The sequence below is a fragment of the Coturnix japonica genome, chromosome 7 (assembly GCF_054131305.1).
Source record: "Coturnix japonica strain WE chromosome 7, WE-NBRP24, whole genome shotgun sequence".
Classification (NCBI taxonomy): domain Eukaryota; kingdom Metazoa; phylum Chordata; class Aves; order Galliformes; family Phasianidae; genus Coturnix; species Coturnix japonica.
This window is the reverse complement of record NC_140669.1, coordinates 13,399,302-13,423,697: the sequence shown is the minus strand read 5'-3', so window position 1 is coordinate 13,423,697 and position 24,396 is coordinate 13,399,302. Positions and strand designations below refer to the sequence as shown.

At 42.6% G+C, this 24,396-nt stretch overlaps 2 protein-coding genes across 6 annotated transcripts in view; one reads left to right on the top strand and one right to left on the bottom strand.

Annotated features, from left to right (window-relative positions):
- Positions 1–3,680: 3,680 nt before the first annotated feature.
- The window catches only part of PDIA5 (protein disulfide isomerase family A member 5), a 94,905-nt gene continuing 74,189 nt past the window's right edge, over positions 3,681–24,396 (bottom strand). For all 5 annotated transcript variants that reach the window (XM_085552316.1, XM_085552317.1, XM_032445970.2 and 2 more), the window contains 3 exons: positions 21,717–21,787; positions 12,293–12,427; positions 3,681–4,947 (listed from right to left, as the gene is read on the bottom strand). In XM_085552316.1, the coding sequence (XP_085408442.1) occupies positions 4,867–4,947; positions 12,293–12,427; positions 21,717–21,787 (287 nt within the window). In that variant the 3' untranslated portion in view covers positions 3,681–4,866. The remainder of the gene's footprint in view (positions 4,948–12,292; positions 12,428–21,716; positions 21,788–24,396) is intronic.
- Positions 6,875–11,973, top strand: LOC146760078 (uncharacterized). The gene has a single exon (XM_085552319.1). The coding sequence runs from the start codon at positions 8,326–8,328 to the stop codon at positions 9,829–9,831; it is 1,506 nt and encodes a 501-aa protein (XP_085408445.1). The 5' UTR covers positions 6,875–8,325; the 3' UTR covers positions 9,832–11,973.

The following is a 24,396-nucleotide window of genomic DNA, read 5'->3' as shown; positions in this document are numbered from 1 at the left end:
AAGGAATTTGAGAATAGGTTTCAAGATTGCTGAAAAAGCCATCAATGTTTTGGTTTATTTGCGGCTCCATTTTTGTAAGTGCATCCCCTGAGAGCTCAGTGAGAACTGCAACCACTTCCACTGAACAATCCTGACGCGTTACTTACAAAAACAAGCTCACAAATACCACTGATCTTCTGTTTTCTGTGTAAAAATTGCACCTGTTGACACCCATCAATGCTTGCTAAACACTTTTGGAGACCTAACAGTGGATATAAGCACACGGAGGTGGTGGGTGATGTGTTTCAGCAGTGGTGACAGCAGCAGTGGGTCACCTCCACTGGTGCAGATTGTTATGAGCATGACATGCAGGCTCCTGTTCATCAGCGGTGAAAATGCAGAGCTGGTGGTGGTCACTATGTGGAAAAAATAGTGTTTTGTAGCCGAGAATCTGCTCTATTAAACAGTGTTACCATACTCTTTGTATTGGTTGTAGTGTCCATGCAAATAATTAAGAGGCATTAAGTTTGGAGCAACCTTTGTGGATGCGGCTCTAGATCCCCCAACGTGGCCCAGGCAAGCCAGAAGGTTGGACACCCATGGGCTAGGATTAGGGCAATGACTCCCTTTGGAGAAACACCCAGATTCTCTCATTTGTCAGCCAGTAAATAAAAGGAGGATGCACAGAGAAAACACAGCATCTTCTCATAGCAAGCCACAAAAGTAACAACAGGGAATTTAGATTTCCAATCAGTTCCGTACACAACTACCTCAGCCAAAGGGCTGCACCCCCAGGGCTCAGCTCTGCCTCTTCCAGCAGAGCACCAAGCACTCACTGACACTGTGCTGCCAAAGGCAAAGGAATGCCAGTGTCTGGCCCCAGTGCTCAGCACCTGCTGGTAAAAGCTCGTTTTTCCCATTTCCAGAACACACTCCTGCAGATCCCAGGGTAACATTACAGACCCAATCACACTGAAGTAAGCCTATTAAATTAAAATGAGGTGCACGTGGACAACAGTCCCTGCTCCGCCGAGCATCGTTCGGAGCGAATGGCTTGCTTCACAGTTTGTAAAATGCAGTTGGCAGGGGCTGAGTATTATTCTAGGAAATCCATAAAAACAACGTTGTTTTTTTTTTTTTCTCTTAACGTAACACTATCAAGAACACGGAGAACAATTTTGCTTTTTATTTTTAAAAGGAAAATAGACTAGTAGACTGAGTCACTCAGTCTTGACTTTTCCTCTGAAAAGCAGCTATCTTTTTAAAGAAATAAAACCATCCAGCAAGCAATCCCATCTGCAAGGAGGCTCCCTCTGAAGCACTCAGAGTATAAACTCTACAGGAGGGAGAAAGAGGAAATGAAGATCTGCTAAGTTGCTTTTCTTTGAGTAATAGAATCATTAAGGTTGGAAAAGACCACTAAGATCAATCAGTCCAACCACCAACCCTTCCTCAGTGTGCACTCTATGATCCTCAGTGCCACATCTCTATGGTTCTTGAAAACTTCCACCATTTCCCTGGGCATCCTATTCTTGATTCCAATCAGAAAGCAAGTCTGTTCTAGTCTCATCTGGAGGAGCGGCTCTAGTTTAACCAAATAAGAATATTCATTGGGTCAGAGATGGATGGACAACACCTTAGAAGAGACCAAAGCATTACTGGGGTTGCAGTGGGCAGCAATGTGCCCAGAATTGGCACTCCAACCTGAGTTACACAAGTCTATGTATTCATACGTTTTAGATTTGTCTGACTCCTTCTCCTTTGTGGGATGAAAGGAACCCAACATCTCAGGCTCTTTCATTACATAGGAAAACTACTTCCTATGCAGCTGCTACCTGTCTGCACAAGTATCTGCTCCCGCTGCCCATAATTTCTTGGTCTAACAACAGGTCTAGTACAGACCAGTGGGCTATCGTATCTTGTTCAAACCAGTGCTGAGGAATTAAGCCACGCACACCTATTGCTCAACACCTCTGCTGGTGTACAGGTTTTACTCTTCCTCAACAAGATTCAATCTGTTTAGGATTAACTGTGTAGCAGATGTCAGGGCATCTTAAAAAGGCTGAAAGATCAAACTCATCCAGAGCAGAATGCTCTGATTCACTCCAAACCATTTGTTATCAGCAATTAAGTTTCTTGCTGATAAATGATTCATGATTTGAAACATCTGATTACCCATTTTGAACCATGGCAGAAATTCCCATATGATTACAAATGCTGAGGTCATGCATCTCCCAGGACTGGCTGGTAAGTCTGAGTGTGTTGGACCAGTTGGTCATCGCACACAAAATAAGAGCTCTTACATATTAGGTAATTCTGATTAGGTAATTCTGTAAAAATAATCAATTTCAACTTAATTTGACTGGCCCAAATGTAAACAAACTGGCTTCATTAGCAAATACAAACATTGACTTTTGCTTTACTGGAGACATCAGAATTACAACACTGTAACTGAGTGTAAACCTGGCTTTACTCATTGAACAGCCTTGGAAGTAAAGCTCCCAGCTCATGGCACGCTGTAGTTCACAGTAACCAAGGCTGCTGTCAGCTATGTAATGCAATTGTTTGTGCTGTTCAAAACTGGATTTAAATAAAAAAAAGAAAAAGAAAATCAGGCTATAAACCAGATGAATCACAACCTCATAACAGAAGGTGAATTATTGTCAAATATTGTATATTTGTGCATTAACACCTGATTAGCCAAGGGAAAGAAAAAGAAATGAAAGCCCAAGGCCAAGAAGTAACTGAGAAAAGACTGAAGGAAAAAACAAGAATCCTTCATTTAAATTTTATTATGGTGTAACCGGCTGTAAGGAATTACGGGTCTGAGGCACAGTGTGTAATTGTCCTATCCTAAACATTAACTAAAGCCTGCAATTCAGAACGATGCTGACAAGTGATGTCACCATTGGCAAGCGATGATTTATTTTCTCCCCTTCAGAAGAAGCCCACGTTTCTCAGCAATTAGCACAAACACAGGCACAGCCTACAAGCGGTTCTGGAGACTATTTGCCTTCCTTAGTGCCAGCTGCTTTGACTCTGTGATCAAAAACATTGCAGGAAGTTCTGCACTATCGTTCTCAGTTGTCTGCCGGTAAGCAAAGAAATTCTTGTTTCATATCCAATGGAATCAGTACACATTACTTGTTAAGTGCAGGGTGGAACACATGCTGCCAAGCACAAGGCTGGCTTGGAGAAAACTATCATGACTTTTAATGCAAAAGCACTGAACGCAAAATGAAGCATCTTGCTAACAGGAAAGAAAAAAACAACAACAGTAAGACTCTGAATAAATTAAGCTCTTTTCACCCCAGGATATTAGGTATGACCGGACAGCTGATTGAATGGAGTGAATGAAGGTGCCTAAAAAGAGAAAATACTTGGCACAGCTCCACCACTTTTATATTTAAGTCACGGTTAACAAGCTGGCTACCATACAAGGCCATCAGGCTACTGGTATTCCAGATTACTCACTACTGGCTTCAGCAGTCTAATGAGCGCCAAATGCACAGGGCCATTCACTGGGTGAGAGAACAGGCAAAAATAGATGCAGAATGGATGTGAGTTGCCACGCACATCCTAGGCAGCACAGTGATGTGCTGTCCATTAACTGCACCTTCAAACATTCGAAACAGAAAATGAAACAGGCAGACTGAGGAGCTCTCGGACAACCCAACACAGAAGAATCTGAACAAGGCTGATCAACAATAAAAGCGACTTTCCTTTGTCAGATTTATTTGTAGTAAATCACAACTTCTTGCCTCTCTTGCTGCCCTCCTATGAAAGGCATATGTAGCTCCAGAAAATGCCTTTCTTTTTTAAAAACATCAGGTGTTAACAAGTCAACTGCTGCTATGGCAGCTTTTACAAGGGTGCTTTTGTCTAAGAGATTGTGTGTGCAACTCCTCCATGAGCAGAAAGGAACTCTTCAACATACAAATGTGGATAAACTTTTGGTATGTAAACATGAACGTATGTAATTACTGCATTACCAGAAGTAGTACGCATTTATCAAAACATTTAAATGTAACACATTTTCCAACAAATGTTTCAGATGGCCCAGTCAAAACTTGAAGGGAGGCTGCATACCCTACAAGGGTAACTGTATATCCCATAAGGTCATTGCTTCTACCATAACATACAGAGGCATTTGACAATACTGATGTCAAAAAGGAGGGCTTAGTTTAATTCTACCCATGCTCTGTAGGTTTTTGATACTTGGCTCAACTAAATCAATACATTCTATAGAGGTATGTAAACAGTCTTGGTAGAGAGATTGAAATGAAATCAACAGATGTGGATTGGCCAATGACGACGTCTTCATTAACTCCAACACCTTACTTATCCCTGAGCACCTCAATATTGTTTCCCCCAGAGAAAAAGAAGAACACATAACTATTTCAAAAGAACGTGAAGCTGCATTTGGATCATTTGTGTCTTGCAAGTCCCACTTCCCTTCAGTTTGGTTTTGTTTCTTTAAAAAGGGCCATCTACTCCCTCCCCTCCCCCCCCCCCCCATTGTTGGTTTGTTAAACATGTGCTGCAATACCTGTAAAAAAATCACCTTATCAAACACCCACAGACACACTATAGACTACAAAAATATTGCATAGGAGCGTCAGTGGGCACAGTCTCACAACATGAGAGAAAATGCTTAAGTTTTTTTTTCTTTAAAACATTATGGCAACATTCCAATTTGTTGGTATTTTGTTTTTGTTTTCCTTTTAAAAATCAAGTGGTTTCACTTTATTTCAAAATTGTACAAAATGGCCATGGCTGTTTATAAAAAAAAAGTCTCTGTCTTGAGAACATGTGAAGTCTCAGGTGCATTAACAAAAGACCTGGAACCATTCACAGTGCAGCGGAAAGCTTCTTTTGAGGCAGACATTACAATTCATCCTTCTTCTTTCCTACCCTCTCATGGTCTCTTTCTCTAAGGGTTCGCATGAAAGTGGTGAATCCAGCCTCCTGTTTTAGAAGAAAAAAAAAAAAATATATGGGTCATATATGTATGATTTCTGAACAAATCCACAACCAGAACTACGTGCCAAGAACACTTTCAGCTTCTGTGTACAACAGCTGGCATGTTATCAACTAAGGAACAGTTATTGCTTCAGCGTTGCTCCATCATGCAGTACTCTGGCCCTGTGCTGGTCTGCTAAAAGGCAAGGAGAAAAATATCCACAGAGATTCCACAGTTCACCATTCTTCACAAGGAACTGTGAAGAGACAGGGCACAGAAAGACCCCAGCACTCACAGAAGGTTGAAAACTGCTCCCAGAGAGGCCACATATGCCTTTTTGCTGAAACTGCTCAAAGAACTCTCCTGTCTTACTCGTGAGCCATTTGTGCCTTTCTGAAATCTGTTTGTGGATTGCTTGTTGCCTATAAACCTATTTGCCACTGCTCCTCATCCTGTAATAGTTTTGCTGATGACTTTCCTCCTCCTCCACATATCCAGATGAAGGGAATTATACTTTTTCAAAATACTATCAAAATTACGGTCAAAAATCTAAATCTGGATGCCCAACCTTTGTATTTCAACAACTGTGCCAAGACCGTTCTTCCAAAGCCGTTGACTGTCTTCTTTTGTAAGGTATGGGGTAGTTGGCCAAGGTGGTTCAACTGGTTCCATCATGCTCATGGGAAGTCCTTTACAGAACAGTACTCTGTTACTGAAAATGATGTGTGAACAGCGCTGGAAGCTCCACGGAGGGCACTGTGCAAAGCACTGCCACCACTGGAGATAACAAAACCTAACTGATACTGCAGAAGTAGAAGACCATGGGGCTGAGAGGTAGAAAGGGAACAGCTGTCAGCAGCAGAGAACGTGATGTTCTTGTTGGGTAATTTAATTTTAGCCAATAAATGTTTGGCTGCATGGAGAGTATTAGTCAGTCTACTTTCCGGTACTGGGATAATCATCTCCCAACTGCTGTGGCCTCAGAGCACTCCTGTCTTCCTAAATACTTTTTATCAGCCACCTCCTTTCACATATCATTTCTATAAGCAGGGGTTGGAAATATGAAGATTGCAGCTGAAATTGTACTTAATTGTTGGCTACTGCACCCAACTTTGCTTTTAAGAAAAGATCCCCAATCTGAACTTAACACAGTATCCATAACAACGTCTGGATCAGCTCCTCAAACTGGCAATTACTGTGGTCCTAATGCAAGAGAATATTGGGAAGCCAAGCTCTACGAAGGCTTCCCTAAGATCTTGACTGAGAAAGAACCTCAGAATCTGTTTTTTTCTCTCTCATGCCCCTCTATAATTTGGCACACTGTAACAGCAGCAATGATTTTCACACAGGGTTCTTTTAGTAAAATGATTGGATAGCCTGAAGGCCCCAGTTTCTTTTCTTGTAGACCTCAGCTTCTCTCAGCAATCAATCACTGCTGACAAGTAACCTCTCTCCACATGCTTATGACAAAGAACACACAAATAACTACATTGGTTCCTTATTTTCAGGCATTTTACAACCACAGAACACATTATGCCATTTCTGCCCACTGTACTCATAGCGTATAATTACATGGCCACAGCAGGACAAAAGGATGATGCTTCAGCCCATTGGCTAGATGGCACAATTGGTCTATCCATCCTGAGCTACACGACTGAGTCCGACTCAGAGAGAATGAGACATTTAGCATCCCTTGGTCTCCAAAGGACAGCTCTGTCCCTGCTGTGAAACCAATGGTCTGTTTGGTAGCCTGGTAGAACTGAAGTATGTTTATAGTATATGCATGAACTGGCTCCAGAAGTGACAGGAGCAAGATCTGTATCTTACAGCAATTCTGCACCTAGCAGCAGCCTTTGCAATACATCCACCACTTTCTCTCAGTGCAAACTGACTTCAGATTTCAGCTTAAAAAATTAAATAGGTAACTGTAAGAAGCCATGCTTTTACATTACTGTCTCAAAGTTTGCTGAAATGGAACAAGTCCGGGAGCTACGAAAGGGAGATAAGATACTGATCAATGGCCCTTGAGTGGTCTTTTTGTGTTGGCCTATCTCAAGGAAGATGGGCATCCCTGAGGACTAATGGCCCTTAAGTGGTCTTTCCTGTTGGCCCATCTCAAGGAAGATTGACAGCTCTGAGGAAGTCACAAGACCCTGACCCGAGCCGTCCCGAAATCTCTGGAAGGCTGGAAAGAAGGATAAAAAGGGCACGGACAAACCACGGTTTTTTTGGTCATCTAGGTATCCGATCTCAGATCCCTCCACCGTTGTCCTACTGCTGCCTATTCTCTCTTCTGGGATTGCTGCTCGAGACTCTGCTCCGAGGGACCTCGCTGCCCGAGACTCTGCTTCTAGAGACCACGGTACTCTGACCATCTTTTCTGCGATTCACCGATCTGCTGTTTGCAGCCTGCTACTCCGTTGCTGCTCTCCCCTACGCTTATTTTGCCCCGGACCAACGTTAACAACGTGCTACGGGACGCTGCTGCATCCAGGAGGTGACTATTCCCCGCTTTAACGTAATTCTTGCTCTTTTCTACCTTTTTCTATCGCCTACTTTCCCTTCCCCATCACCCTAATTTAGGCATTCGTCACTCTCCCTTCCCCATCCCCTCAATTGTCTATTATTTCCAATAAACTGGTCGGATCAACATTTGAATGCTCTTCTTCTTAATCTCACGCCGGGCATAACATTATTAAAAGAACCTTTGCCTCGCTCCTAAATTGGAGCGAGACATTTTTTATTGGCGTAGTCGGCAGGATACCCGTCGTGAGAGTGTTATCCTTCCAGTTTCTCTAAAACTTTTCTGTCTGTTTCTCCTGGAGTTGCAAGGAGCGATTGTTTTGATAACTTAATTTGACGTGTGCACCTCTCCAGGAAGACCGCTCCACATTCTGAAACTTTCTTTCTTACGTGTATACCTCTCGGGGACGAGTGAATTAATTTTGTACTGTTTGCTTTGTTTTACACGTGTGTGCCTCCCTGGGAAGACTATTTTGCATTGTGGTGGTTTTAAGTATCTTGTGACGTACCTTTGGTTTTAAAAGTTTTGTGTGTGAGTCTCTTGTGGAAGTGGTGTGTGCTTCTCCAAGAAGTTTATTACTTTTGAGAAACTTAGAAGTTATTTCTAACTTTTTTTTTTTTTGCTTGGAGGTTGAAGTTTTTCGTTGTGGCTTGCCAGAATAGCCAGGACCGATTGAGGTGTTTACACTTTCTTTGGAAGTGTTGATTGAGTCATTTGGTCTTTTGTGTAAAGGAGTGTTTTGAGCAGTTGTTGGTTTTGTTCAGTGTTTGCCTCTCTGAGGAGATAAGGAATCGCCTCCTCCCTCAGCGTAGATTTCGTTACCTGTAGATTTTTGGTTGTGAGTAAAATTATATCTGATATGGAAGGTGAAAATATGTTGTTTGATATCCTTGAAAAGCACGCGTCTCGGCCATCGTCATCAGGGATGGACTGGGCACGTGAAAATTGGTATAATTTGCAGGCTGTTTCTGACCGCATTTGCGTTTTACAACATGGGGCTCGTACCCGAGCCGGGAAAGGCAAATCATTTATTTGTGCAGTACTCGGTGCTGCTTTAAAAGCAGCCGTGGAGTTCCGAGACCAGCAGTTTGAGGCGGAAAACCAGACTATACAGTCGTTACAAGAAACAGTTAAAGCAACCCAGGAACTTGTGAAAGCTTTGCAAAACCAAATTGGAAATCTAGAAGTACAATTGGAAAGAGAGAGACATAATTCGGCCTTGTTACAGATGGCTTTTAAGGAAATTTTAACATATAAAGATACTGGTGACACTGATATTCATGGTGCACCACAAGAAAAACTGTATCCTCAGGAAGAACTAAAAGAAGCAAAAGAAAATTTTGATAAGTTTGAAACCCCAATAGCCCCTCTGCGCCCTCTAATAAAAACAGAATATACCTTTGATAACGGAGAGGACCTGGATCCTCAAATGAATGTTAAAGAAATTCCCTTTTCTGCCACTGAATTAGCAAAACTGAAAAAAGATTTTAGCCGCTCTCCAAAGGAATCGGAAACGGAATATGTATGGAGAGTCAGCTTAACTGGTGGAGACCAAATAATGTTAACCGAAAAGGAGGCTGAGGGTTATTGGGGGCCAGGAGTATTTTTGACTACTGGTGATAACCGTGCTCCCTGGTCCCTAACACAGAGGGCTGCTTACTGGGCTGGTGGTCTCAACCCTTTAGAAAGGGGAGACCCTCTTGCCATTAATGGGACAGTTGACCAATTGGTTGAAAGTGTCCAAAAGGCCGCTTGTCTCCAAATGATGTATGATAGAAAGCTGCACCCACATTATGAATCACCTATGCTGATGCCTGTTGATCCCGAACGGATGACTCCTTTAATCAGGGGGCTTCCAGAATCGCTGAAACCTATAGGCATACAACTGCAGGGAAAAATACAAGCTATGCCTCAGGGAGAAAGAACTCGGCCAGCATTAGAAAGAACTGGCACCTCAGGCCATTTGCAATCAGGGTATAAGGTATGGACATGGGGAGAGGTTGCCCAAGAATTGATTAATTATGGTAGGAAGTATGGACCGGTGGCTTCATCCACCAGCAGAATTGAGCCAAGGGGAGTAAGGCTCGCAGCAACCACCCTTGCTCTCAGGCCACCTAGCCCAAAATTTAATAGAATAGAAAAGGCTCTAGCCTCAGAAAGAACTGGTAGGCGAAACATTGATCATAAACGTCATGGACTATGGACTTTGGGCTGGAAAAAGGGTATTCCTAGAGAAATAATGAATGGACTAGCAACAGACAGGCTTGAGAGGCTGGTGACTGGTTGGCCAGCTAAACCTGAAAATCTGGTTCCTAGTGCTCCCCCTGCAGTAACAAAAGAATTACCTGAGCAGTCGGGAAACTGATTCCTTCACCCTCTTCAAGTGAGCGGGGGGTTGAAGGATGGATGTTTGTTAGGAGGCTCACGACTAAAAGGAGAAGATAATTGTATTAACAAAGCCCCCAAAGGGCGAGTTGTCTTGTTTTCTTTTACAGAAGATCCCCGCAGGACCTTCACAGGACCTTCACGGAACAGAATGGCTCGTAGCTGATTTTAACCATTTGTGTTTTGTGACAGAAAAATTGAAGATGTGATCATGCTAGAATACCGATATACCTCTTTATTTCATATTTTGGTTGCAATAGTATTATGTTTTGTTTGCTGTACTTATGAGTTGTGATTGGTATCAGTCTTTGGATCTGTTTAAACTTCACAATTGGGTTCAAAGTTTTTTTCAGGTTATCCTGGCTTTCTTGTACTCTTTGCACAGTGGTAATCATTCCTTTTAACCCCATATTTCACCTCTTTTGGTCAAACTTGACGGTGATTTGCATGTAACTCCATGGTGTTTCCAAATTCCTAATGAATTGGGAAATGAGCAATGGGACCTATCTAATATCTGTTAGATGTGGTCACTAAAGTGAAATTTATCATAAAACCCTTTGCACTAATGCTTTCCAGTGTCTCATCAGTACAGGAGTTCCATTCAAAACACTGTTGTTGGAAAGTGTCTTCGTTTTTGATAAGAAATGTGTATGTTTCTGGGATTACTCCCTACGATTTAAATTCTGGGGTATCCTACACTATGTTGTGACTATAACAGTTCTTAGACTTGCCAGACTAGTATATATCTCTCAGCAATTGAACTGCTTTGGAAATGCTCAAGTGGAAAGTTCTCCTGATACAAATATCCCTATTTTACTTGTTTATTTATTACTATTGGTTATTGTTAAATGTATGGTTGTTTTCAGTGTATGGCTGTTCCTTCTCACTTTCTATCTTTTATTCATTATGTAATATTTGTGTCACCCCTCCTGAAGAATCACAGGGTGGTGTCTGTAGCAAATTAAATGATTCCACCTGTTGTCTAAAGATTGATAATGGTAAAGTTGTTAAACAAATTGCTGATGGTATACATGTTCCCGTCCAAACTTGGAAAAGCCCAGACCTTGACCTTTTTTCCTGGCTTCCAGGTGTACCGTGGGTAAAATGCATCTTATTTTATCTATTGTGTGTTGTCGCAACTTTCATGTTTGTTTTGTGTATGATACCATGTTTCATTGAACTTATCCAATGTGTTGTATTGTCCATGTATTTTGTAACCTCCTCAAGTGATGGAGAAGTGGAGCACATCAAGAAATCTTTCGTAATGATTGTATTAAACATTTTAATTCCCCACCCTCACCTTCCTTTACCCTCATGCTTGCTATCTTTTTCTCACCATCCTGGATCAGCAGTGGTCTATTTTTTAAGCAAACTTTGAGTCACGGGGTGGTGTAAGAAGCCATGCTTTTACATTACTGTCTCAAAGTTTGCTGAAATGGAACAAGTCCGGGAGCTACGAAAGGGAGATAAGATACTGATCAATGGCCCTTGAGTGGTCTTTTTGTGTTGGCCTATCTCAAGGAAGATGGGCATCCCTGAGGACTAATGGCCCTTAAGTGGTCTTTCCTGTTGGCCCATCTCAAGGAAGATTGACAGCTCTGAGGAAGTCACAAGACCCTGACCCGAGCCGTCCCGAAATCTCTGGAAGGCTGGAAAGAAGGATAAAAAGGGCACGGACAAACCACGGTTTTTTTGGTCATCTAGGTATCCGATCTCAGATCCCTCCACCGTTGTCCTACTGCTGCCTATTCTCTCTTCTGGGATTGCTGCTCGAGACTCTGCTCCGAGGGACCTCGCTGCCCGAGACTCTGCTTCTAGAGACCACGGTACTCTGACCATCTTTTCTGCGATTCACCGATCTGCTGTTTGCAGCCTGCTACTCCGTTGCTGCTCTCCCCTACGCTTATTTTGCCCCGGACCAACGTTAACAACGTGCTACGGGACGCTGCTGCATCCAGGAGGTGACTATTCCCCGCTTTAACGTAATTCTTGCTCTTTTCTACCTTTTTCTATCGCCTACTTTCCCTTCCCCATCACCCTAATTTAGGCATTCGTCACTCTCCCTTCCCCATCCCCTCAATTGTCTATTATTTCCAATAAACTGGTCGGATCAACATTTGAATGCTCTTCTTCTTAATCTCACGCCGGGCATAACATTATTAAAAGAACCTTTGCCTCACTCCTAAATTGGAGCGAGACAGTAACAAAGCGTTACCAAATCTTCTTTTTCCTCTTCTCGTTCTCCTAAAATAAACCAAATATTTTTGTAATGCAGAAATGCACAGTGGTGCAGTGTGCAGTGATTCATCTGTGAGTGTCAAGAACAGAAGCGGTTATACATTCTTTCAGCATGATAAAAAATGCGCCACGCAGCATTTATTCTTTTGCAAGGCAGGCAAACTTCCTCCCTTTATCAGGTAACGACTCTTGCTTTTACTCACCCCTCTCTCCCCAGTATATTTTTCCACAAATTTCCCGTAGTTGTAATAGTTGAAGGTGGGGTAGCCATCAACTCCCTCCTGCTTGCACAAGTCGTGGTTCTGATCTTTGGCACAGTCCACCGCAGCGTAGGCGATCTGAAATGCAAGAGATCAGCATGAGGCAGCAGAAGACCAAGGGAGACTCCACGGACAGAATGCTGCTGCAGCTTATACACACTGTTGGAAGAGGCTCATGTCTTCTGCCAAGAGCACAGCAGAGAAGTGCTATCCAGGAGTGCTGTCCATTGAGCAGTGCCAGGAGGGAAGCAGGCTGCTTATGTGCAGCTTGCCTGCCTTCATCTGTTGTTCTGGCTTTTTTTCCATGTCTTCTTTATTTTGGTCTATCCTTTAAGGCAGGGGCTGTATGTAGGCACAGCCATTAGCAAAATGGGCTTTAATTCCTTCTGAAGCCTCTAGATGCTACTGTCACACAAACAACCGAGCAGGATGCAGGCTGCCTGCTCAGCAGGGAATACAAAGAAGCACATCCCCGGAGCACCAGCTCAGGCTAACTCTAGTTTGGAGCATTTGACATTTGGAACCTAAACCTGTGAAGTACTGAGAATGGGCTGCACTTAACATTTCTGATGTTGAACCAAAACACAGTTCACAGGCTGTAATGCAAAGCAGCAGAGCCCTGTGCTGCCATTTCACACCGACTGCACGGTGAGTGGCAGCTCTGGCTCCAAGCCTCCAAGCACAGGCCACTTGCCTTCACAACCCCATTACATGCTTTGCTGAAGAGTAAGCAGGTTTAAGCACAAGCTACGTCAAAAAGCTACAAACTAGAAGAATAATTTTTGCAGTCGTGGGTTATGATGCATCAGGTGCTAATTTCATAGCAGACATCTTCAGATTTCTACTACAGGTGCCTCCTTCAAACAACATGACCAAATACCTTACGCTAGCGTGACTCCGAGGCTGCTGCTGAACTACCTTTCCACAATTAAAAGATCACTTAATATGCCACAATGCCCTCCAGTCTCATGGTGACACTGTCGAAAGACCTCATCTCATTAACCTAACAGCAATTAAAGAGAATGGAAAAGCCAACTTCGTTAACCTGCTTGCTTTGTTTTAGCTTTCAAAGCCTGATGAAACAATGCGCAGTAGGTTCACACTTGGGTCTACTTTCAGATGGAAAACACATATAAGGTATGTAATATTCTTACTCTAAATATTTGGTTTGCTTTCCTGTTTGGAACTATTACACAGACAGGGCTCTTAACAACTGTTAAAAATGGGGATGATCACAATTTTTTTTCCCCCTTATGCACAGAAAGACTCCTACTCATACAGAGCCAGTTATATGAAAGGGCAGGAATAATAAGACAGTAAAGAGGTTCATCCAAGTGTTTATGTCTTCTTAACCTTAGCAGTCAGCCAAAACTTAGAGCTCGGTTGGCTACCTCTCTGTACAAGAAAGCTCCCAATGGAGACAAACATTTATATAATGTCACAATATTAATTTACAAAAAAATACTTAAGTCCTGGCTCCCCGGAAGCAGGAAGAATACATAAAACTGCTTTTCTTCCCCCCTCAACTTCTCTAGTACCACACAGGGAGAGATTAGAGTCAGAAAAGGGGAGGGTAAATATGCAGTAATCCAGATCTTAGTAGTCGTATTGAGCCATGGAGCTGTCACGACTGATGATCCAGCTGTTCTCAGACAAAGCCTTGGAGATTAGGAAAACTAGTTCTTAGTACACTGCCAGGGAGAGAAGCCTTTTATCTGCACCTCCTTGGAATCATCTAGGCTGGCTTTGGCTGGAGCAAAGAACCCCATTTACCTTATAAAAGGCTTTAATGAGAATAGATACCAGCACTGAGAAGGTATGGTAAAGGAATGCAGTGCACTAAGCCACTGTTAACCTTGTTCAATACCATTACTTGATGCCTCTAATCAGATGACTGGAGGGCTGCCATCATTTATCAGAGAAACACAGAACCATTAAAGTTAGAAAAGACCATCCAGCCCAACCCTATCCCATCCCCACTAACATCAATGCCACATCCACAGCCTTCTTGAACACCTCCAGGACTGTGACTCCACCACCTCTCTGGGCAGTCTGTGTCAATGCATCACCAAATGATGTGGTCATGCTGGTCCCTCCAAACCAGGTATTGTGTTTTCCTGTGTTTTCAGGAGGAATTATGAACAGCTCAAACTGTGTCTACCAACAGCAACTGCATTAACTGTTTGCATTTACTCCATTCCCCTCCTGACTTTCGATGTCTAAGAGCCTGAAATACAGCTCTCCTCTACAGCACAAGATGCTCCACCTGTGTGTTTGTCACGCAGTGAAGTAAGGCACGAAGATCCCAGCCTAAACATGACTGCAATGTCCATGCTACCCTAACAGCAAGGCCTAACAGCAAGGGCCATGTGCACCTAGAGCACCATTTGGAGAACGTTTGTGGACTGCTGTGCTCTGAAGCGCTCCTGACACAGGCTCCCACATGGCTCCACAGACTCACTGATGCTCTACCAACGTCACTTGGAGCCCAACTCCTCAGAGCATACATTCAGTTATTTTTGCAGCCAGTGGGAGAAGAGAAATGGTAATTTTCAGAAGTGTAACTCATGCAGACCTGCGCAGAATTTCACAGAGAGACATCTAATTCCCAAGACTGCATCCTGGAGCCAGATTTCAAATGCCTGCTGCCAACAGCAGCTGAGTAAGGGTACTTAGGAAAGCTTGAGTGATTACTTTAGAGTGTAAACGTGAAGGCAGCCTAAATATAGAGGCTGCTACCATCTCTATGCACTCATTACCATAGCACTGCACTCCTAATTGCCTCGCCTGCCTCACAGTGGAAGATCAAATATAGTGCAATGCAACAAGAGAAAAGTAATGCCAGAATCTACCCATAGCAAACCACAGTCCTTGGCTGAACACCGATTCCACTCTCAATTTCATTAACTCCAGACAACTGAACTCCACAACATGCCAGTAATTCAGCAGACGGAACCAATGCCCCTTTGTTTCATTCTGACAATATTTTTATGGACTGGGAATATTCAGCTCCATTTCTGACAGCAGTTTTCAGCTCACCACCATAGGGAAATGTCACAGCAGCCCACAAGAGAGAGTCTTTGCTCGAGTCCTGGCTCAAGCAAGCAGCCACAGATTGCAGGGAGGTGTTGCTCTCATTCTCAATCTTATCAGAGATCAGCTTTTGTGTCATTACAGAAAGAAACTGAGTCAGAATAAACAAGTGCTGAAAAACATCAACCAACATTTGGTTCTCAGGTGAGAAACTTTTGGGGAACACTGTTCTCAGAAACAATGCTCCACTTTAACTATGAGCAACCAGTCTGCATTTAAGTTCACTGGAAAGCACAGGTTAGCAAAACCCATATGCTTCACCTTGTAAAAACAGCTGTACTTAACCAGAAATTTCAGACATTTGACATAAGACATCCCACATACATACCCAGGAGCTGAGACGCTTGGCATCATCTCTCATGAACTGTGTGCACATGTATCATCACAAAGAGGAGAAAAATGTGAAAAATCTGTGATCTTCCTCACCAGGAAGAGCTGGTGTAAGACTCAGGTGTGTCTATATACATTCATTAGGAGAAAAAAAAAGGAATGCAGCATAACAGCTTTCAGAAGACAAGATTGATTTTATGGATTTTACTGAGTTTTTGACCGGGGGAGCTAAAATTTAATTTCTCGAGCATTCCTGACTTTCCCGTAACAGGAAGGAGAAATTCACTAAAAAAAAAAAACATTTTGAAATATATAAACAAGAACATCGCTGCTTTATCTGCAGCATGCGCAAAACTCCATAGGGTTATGGATTCTCCATCAACCAAAGCTGCACTGCCTTAAATATTGACAACACGTCACGATACAGAAGTTCTCTCTCCAGGGGCAGTGCTGCTCAGGTGTATCACTATCCTGTTCAGTGACTGTGGTAGGAACAAAACAGTCACTGAATGAGAAGAAAGTCAATCAGAAGACTTCAGTGCCTCGAGGAAATTCCCTACAATATATCTAGTCTTCCTGATGTTATTGGTGGTTCCTCACAACTACTGTGGAGCTTATAACTACTACCAATAACACAAGCTTAGTGTGAACAACAATAGTAATATCAGGTTAGTATGAATTTCTCCTTTGTTCCATAGTTGGTAAAGTTTAGTATGATTCTAGCAACACCTGGAAAATATTTTTATCTTAAAAGATAAGTCCCATGGCAACGTTATACGGTTTTCCAAACAAGCAGGAAGTGAATTGTAGAGTCACAAGATGAACTCTGCACTGCATGTGAATGTCAGCAATGCACATCCAGCTCTGAAGAGCACTTCAAAAGGGAAATGAGCATGGCACACTGTTCGCATGAAGTGCTCTGATCAGGAGTGTCGAGCTGCTGCAAACACTGGAACTTTTCAGTGAGGTGCTTAAGCAGAAGTGGAGTTATGCTGAAAGTGTGACCATTGATCTCCACAAGCCTCAAATGTAACAATCATAGAATCACAGCATCACCAAGGGATGATGCTGTTCTTGTTGCTTTTCCACATGCAAGTATTAGGAGGTAGAAGCAGTATTTGCAGCATCATCTAATCATACATCAGCAGCCACAGTTCCCTTCCAAAAGGATTATGGAAGCAACTTTTTCTTATGGGGGGATCTTGCAGTTAAGGAACAAAATTACAGTATTATTATGTGTAGAAAATTGAAAGTGGGATCCCCTGACCTCCCAGTAACTCCCTTCTATTTTTAAACCCTTTTCATTTTAACTGTTTGCCTCCCAGTTGCTATACAATGATACAGTAAAAATACCTCCTGCAATGGCAGTCTCCCTCCTGCTAAAATATGCACTGCCATACACTGCTTTATTGATTCAAGGAATAAACCTCTGCTGGAGCTAATATTGACTCTTGTTATGAAAATGGAAGTGAATAACTGAATATTGATTTGAGGAAGGAATGATATATGATAAGCTTAAAAAAATTAAAACAAATCTAAAATTGCAAGATGGAGAAGAATGCTACTAAGCAATGGCTTTAAAGGACAGTCAATTCCATATGACACTTACTTGATTATGAGAAAAAAAAGTCTGTTGTTGCCAAATGTCTTAAAAGCACCTATGAGCAAGACAGATGCACACTCTTCTCTATGATTACTCCATAGTTTCTATTTATATTACCTGCTCTGGATCCTAACAGTTATGAACTAGCCTGCTAAAGTTTGTTGAGATTCAGCTACTGTCTTCAATGCAAATAGCCTCATGAATGGATGATTCATTATTAGATGTCCTGATGTACCATAGCAGCATTACCATGGCTGCAATTCATCAGCTGTTCTCAAAGCAGGCCTATTTGCAAAGGAAAGATCCATTAGAAGTCACCGAGATGTACAGTGCTAACATCGCCATCTTTAACAAGCCTAATTAAAAAGAAATTCAACATGCTCTTTTTAAGCAAGGGGAGATCAAATTCTTGGCCAAACTCAAATATTTAACACATTTGGATAACTCTACACAGTATAGTTGAACAAATTGCTCAGAGAAGCTGTGGGTGCCCCATCCCCAGAAGAATAAAAGGTTGGGTTGGATAGGATGCTGGGCAGCCTGATCTGGTGGGAGGCAACCAGCCCACAGCAGGTGGTTGGACCTCAATGATCTTCAACCTCCCTTCCAACCCAAGCCGTTCTGTGGTTCTATACATTGCTTTTGTGGTTATCATCATGTTCAAAGCCTAAGAACAGGGCCAAAAAGCCAAAGCACAATACACATGAGGACTCACCAGTCACACTACAACTCACAGCTCCCTGCTTGCACACCGGCTCAGCCCAGGAGCTGCAGTCCCCCCAGCAATCTCTGCTGCTGTGGTTTCAATACAAGCCCGTCTGCAGTGTTCTGATCTGGGTCAGTGCATTTGAACATGAACTGTCTTCTCTGGAACTGAAGAAGGCTGGCCAAACACCAGCCTCTTTGGAGGGTTACAGAGATTTGTTACTGAGAGGGCTTGAAGAGTCAATAGCTTTCCTTCAGCTAATCCAAACTGGAGCATTACAAATCAATTCCTTCAAGCTGAACATTCCAATAAGCCAAAAGGCAGAATGCAGATTTTTGAAGATTTAGCCGGTGCCCTTTCAAGAGTCTCCAGAGCAGTTAGTGCACAACTTCCATCTGTTCTGCAAACCCTCACATGTGCTTCCTCTGGTTTTGGTCACTGCCAAAACTCCAGCTGCGAAACAGAGGCCAAAGGCTTTCCCCTAGCAGCTGTATGCAAAGGCCACAGCCCCCCAAGGCAAGAACATTCCACATGGTTTTTTCTTCCTCTTTCTTTCTTTCTTTCTTTTTCTTTCTTTCTTTCTTTCTTTCTTTTTCTTTTTCTTTCTTTCTTTCTTTCTTTCTTTCTTTCTTTCTTTCTTTCTTTCTTTCTTTCTTTCTTTCTTTCTTTTTCTTTCTTTCTTTCTTTCTTTCTTTCTTTCTTTCTTTCTTTCTTTCTTTCTTTCTTTCTTTCTTTCTTTCTTTCTTTCTTTCTTTCTTTCTTTCTTTTCTTTCTTTCTTTCTTTCTTTCTTTCTTTCTTTCTTTCTTTCTTCCTTTCTTTCTTCTTCCTTCCTTCCTTCCTTCCTTCCTTCCTTCCTTCCTTCCTTCCTTCCTTCCTTCCTTCCTTCCTTCCTTCCTTCCTTCCTTCCTTCCTTTCTTTCTTTCTTTCTTTTCCTTCCTTCCTTCCTTCCTTCCTTCCTTCCTTCCTTCCTTCCTTCCTTCCTTCCTTCCTTCCTTCCTTCCTTCCTTCCTTCCTTCCTTCCTTCCTTCCTTCCTTCCTTCCTTCCTTCCTTCCTTCCTTCCTTCCTTCCTTCCTTCCTTCCTTCCTTCCTTCCTTCCTTCCTTCCTTCCTTCCTTCCTTCCTTCCTTCCTTCCTTCCTTCCTTCCTTCCTTCCTTCCTTCCTTCCTTCCTTCCTTCCTTCTTTCTTTCTTTCTTTCTTTCTTTCTTTCTTTCTTTCTTTCTTTCTTTCTTTCTTTCTTTCTTTCTTTCTTTTTAAATAACTGAAAGCAACATGTTTGCAGCCTCACTGGACCAGCCTGTCCCACATCTGCTCTTCCTGGCATTTAATGCCTCCAGGCCTACAAAGCCATGCAGGCAGCCTGAGCTCTGCAAGAGCCCTCCCTGGTTACACCCAAGGCTGTGCTCTTAGGCCAGCACCCAGCAGTGATGCAGCCACCAAGCTGACACACAGAGCCAGTGTTCCAAGCAAAGCAACTCTGACTCCAGCAGTGTGTATGATCTAAAAGCACACAGTGCCACATGCATCCCTAGGGGGGATGCTGCACCAAAATCACCCTGTTATTTCCAATCCCAAGAGCCAGAGACAGGTTTTAGCAGCTTCGAGTTCTGTTCATCTTTAAAATTCCTATGTAAAGACGCAAAGTCTCCCAGAGGACACCTGTTAAGATACCATTTGTAACCATTCGCAGCTGGAATGTTTTGCATTTTTCTTTGGCTTCTGCAGAATTAAATGTTTAATTAAAGGACCACCCCTGCTGGAAAGAAGATACGGTTTAAACGCTACTCCTGTAAAGTGAAAAAATCTTCCTCCGGGGAAAAAAGAGAAAAAAAAGCCAGAAAAAAAGCCAGAACTACAGACTCAAAATGAATACACTTAGTATTCCTTCTGTGTTTCCGAAGGAAAAAGCACTTCTCCTTACTTTAAGCATTATTTTTAGAGAAGTTTCAAACCCCTCAAAAGCGTGAATCAGTGAAATGCTCAGGCTCAGCCAGTCTGAAACACGAGGATATGTCCAGCATGGCTTATGGGAACAGCTGGGCACCCTTAAGTTTGAATTAGACTTGTTTTCTTTCCCACAAGGGCAACTACTGGAAGTGAGAAACCTTGGCAGGTTATGGCTGTACAATTAAACAGTGCTCCCCATCTAATCAATCTCTAGCACTTTCATAAGTCACCAGAGTGGAATAACATCATTTTCCCTAACTGCACACACCTCCCCAAAATTATACCAGTCTTTATATCCCCTACTGGCCCTCCTGTTCCAACTCATTACATTTTATACTTGTCTACTTCAGCCTTACACTGAAATCAAGAACAGCAAATACCAACTACAGCTCTGCTCTCAGCCCTCTCATAACTTGCGGTTCGAGCCGAAACCTTCACAAACCTGCATTTACCACCACTATGTCCAATAACATCCAATAAACCATGCTATGATTCACATTGGTTGCTAATACATCCTGGGGCTCGGATAAGCAAGTTTCACATCATCTGGGATATTTGCTTCCTCTCCTCTGGGTGAAATTTTAATGAATTTAGGAAGAAGCAGCTTTATTTAGAACTATGGGAAGGTGGGAAAGCAAGGATATGTTCTTAGAGATCTCAGGAAGAAACAAGAAACCAAAAGGCACTAATTTACAGCAGTAAGAAGTGAGAGCTGCATGCCTCTCTTCCACAACCTGGGCCTGAGGCTGTAAGCGAAGGATTGCTGATTTGATGCATTCAGTTATAGAGAAATGATTTCTTTCTTGACAATCTTTAGCTTCAGCAAGCAACAGAAAAAAAAAACAAAACACAGGGAAGAGGAAAAAGCACCACAAATTCATCCCTTGTGGCAGCAGGCAGACTCACAGGGGTGTAACTGCTTCAAAATTACCTCTTCATTTCCCTACTGAATTGAATCTTTTCCCTGCCACAGCTAAACTCAGAGCCACCGTGGCATTAGAACAAACACAGAGATCAGAATGAAATACAGTTCAGAGGAAGATAATAAGCATGTTTCTAAGCAGTTATCTGCTTAAGCCAGTGGCTCAGGTTGTTTTTGTCTGTAATCCCAGACATGCATGGCCTCAGTTAAAATGGCTCAGCTGATGTAGGGAAATGAAATGGTGAGCTCTGGCCATCAGATGAACTTCCAAGGCAGAAGTATGAAGGCCTTTAAGGGCACAACATCCCAGACTCAAGCCAGCCAACCAACAGGAATGTAATGTATTTATGTCAACCAACAGGAATGTAATGTATTTATGTGAGCAAGGGTTAGTTATACAGGTAAGGTTCTCAAGTCTGTCACAAAACTTGTGGTTCATGCCTGACAAAAGCTGAAGGGGAATGGAGAAGGCGTGAATTATCTTTTATTAAACTTTCACTGAGAAACAATGTGCCTCGCTTCATAGGAAAGAACTCCTGCACAAAGTATCAAACAGATAATAACACAAATAAAAGAAAGTAAAGAAGCTGTTAAAAGCATAACTCAGTTTGACCTAAAAGATACAGCCCTTCATATGCACGTACACATCCATTAGTTCAACAGCAATTTTACCTGCAAGCCTACCACCTCATCGGTAAGCAAGACATGCAAAGCACAGATGGAAAGTTCTTAAATGTCTTTGAAATGATCAAGAGCAAATTAGTTACCTTTCGATCTTCTTTAAAGACTTCGGCAGCAGTTGTAAAATGTGGAATGGCGTTTTTACAGTGAGGGCACCCTGTTGGACATAAGAAGAAAAGGAGAACACAAATCTTAGTTGTAAATAAGATACTACAACAAACTCAAGACACGTAGGTTAATCAGGGGCAAAGTGGTATTAATAATATTTCTAGATGAGAGTTCTCCAGCTGTGGGAGGAATAGAGCAGGACGAGTCATCTGCACACCATGTGTCCCAGCTACATGAACTCAAGCACATGTTTAAAATCCTGCAAGCAGTATAAGCATGTACTTACATTTAAGTCCACTTTTAGGGACTGGGGGCCAGTCCCCACAGCCAGTCACTTAAGAGCACTGAAGGATCACTACCCACAAACAGACAACCCATTTCTGTGCTCTGTACTTTCTCATGGGTATTACCACATAGGCTATAACGGCTGTTGCCACAGATACAACTGCATTTGGAGACAGGAATAAAGATAGTTGTGTGGTGAACAGGAGGAGGCCGGAATTTAGAAAGGAAGTTGTTGGAACAAAAACTCTGTCTTAAAAACCATGAGCAGAATTTGGATGTGTTTGGGAATTGCCAAAGCCAAGGCACTGGGACTACAAGGGACAGGAAGAGCAAGTCCAGCAGGTAACAAATCCTCATGTACAGGGAGGACTTGAGCCCTGGGTCAGCATGACTGCTGCTGGCCTTCCTGACCCTCCTCCCACTTATCACAGAATGGGCAACCCCAGAAAGGTTTTACGGGTAGCAAGCAAGAAACCCCAAAGCTTTGTGGGGAAGCCTGTCTGACAACTGCAGGTACCACAGAGTGCCGAACAAAGGGCCACTTTGTCCCTTCCTGTACAGTAAATATACAGTAAATGTACTCAAACAGGAACAGCTCTCTTGTTTCAGCATTCAGATATGAGTGCTCTTACCTCAAATGTGAGGCTTACTGTCTGATTAATTTGGGCTGCTCTCAAAGTATGAATACACAGGAAAACTTTGAAAAACAAAGTGCCCACATCTCTGAAACCTCCCTCCCATTCAGATCCCAAGCAAACTCTCAGCACACTTTTTCTGCTCAGATGCAGGAAAAAAAAAAGGAATGGATGCATTTCCATCAAGCCCACATAACTCTACAAAGGTACAAGAGTTCATTCTGGTATTATTTCTGGGTAAGAACAGATGAGTTGCTCACAGGCTCCAATTATAGCTTATGCTACTGCTGTTCATCTTTGTAAAACACTGGTAAAGAAGTGGGTGCGCTAATTTTAATTCAGAACTGAATAAATGCCCCCTCAGGCTCAAAGCCACTGCCTCAAACTGCACTTGCTCTTTGGGGTGAGAAGAAACAGTAACTGTGCATGAACTCTGCACATCTCTTTTCACAAAGGAACAGGTGCATACCCCTTTGATGTCGACCAAAGTACAGTTTCATTACTTACACACACTGCTTTGAATTTTGTTTTTTTCTTCAGAATGGGATTTCAAAAGCACTGCAATGACACACACGTATAAATGCCACTGAGAGTCTATGCAGTACCTAATAACAGCAAGAAGTTGAAGGGACATTTCCTGGGAAACTGAGCTGCTTCTCCAAATCCACCTTACTAGCCTCAAACTCTATGCAATATAATGGCAGCCTACCCTGACAGCAAATGTATTTCAGCTGGAGCCTGCGTGTTCTCCACAGCCTGCAAAATATAAACTTTGTTGAGCAGTTCAGCATCTGTCAGGGAGAAACTGGTCAAGAAAGAAAAGGAGGAGAAGGAGGAGGCTACTGCTCCAGGCTGCCAGCACTGCTCCCATCCCAACAGTCCACGTCAGTGACCCATCTTCTCTCTCATCACTTGCCTGTTCTGTCTGCCTGACACGAAAAAGCCTTTGAGTCAAGCCTGTCTCCTGACACATCTTTGCTTATGTCCTGTACTGTGAGGTGAATGCCACTGTTAGCCTGTTAACACAGCTCTACAGAAATAACTCAGAAGTGGCAACAACATCTAAAAGCAATTTCAGAGAGGAAAGGAAAAAAACAAAAAAACAAAAAAACAAGAAAAATCAGATGGCTCTAAAACTGGAATTCTTGCTCCAGTCTACATGTTCATACACTGCAGTTTATTGGAAAGTGTGGTGCCCACTTGCTGGACTTGGAAGGATGGGGCATTTGGTAAGGATTTGCTTTAAGCTCCTTCTCAATTTGCAGCAGGTCAGAGTTCTCCATGAGCCACATTCTCCAACAAAACCAGAACAACCTCAGTAGGAGATCATGTGCTGATGGTTCAGAGAAGCGTTAGCAAGTGCATGTTTGTAAGGCCAAAAGGGAGCATCCAATTATCCACACTGTTACAGTATTTTGGAAAAAAGTAGGCAAGAGTAAACATGCTATGAGGTTATGGTCAACAGCAGCACACGAAGAAGATCACAGAATCATGAAGGCTGGAAAAGATCATTAAGATCACCTAGCTCAACCACTGACCCATTCCCACCATCTCTCAGAACCAGATCTCCACGGTTCTTGAACACCTCCAGAAACAGTGACCCCACTACTTTCCCCTAAAATCTTGCTGTGTAAATGACTGTCACGCAACTCAGAACACCTGGAAAAGTAATCCGTATTCACAATGTTCACTTTCTATCTTTCTGTGAACTACTCATCTTCCCATTCTAACACCAACT

Coding starts and splice junctions, on each gene's coding strand:
- LOC146760078 (XM_085552319.1), top strand. CDS start 8,326: ATGGAAGGTGAAAATATGTTGTTTGATATCCTTGAAAAGCACGCGTCT.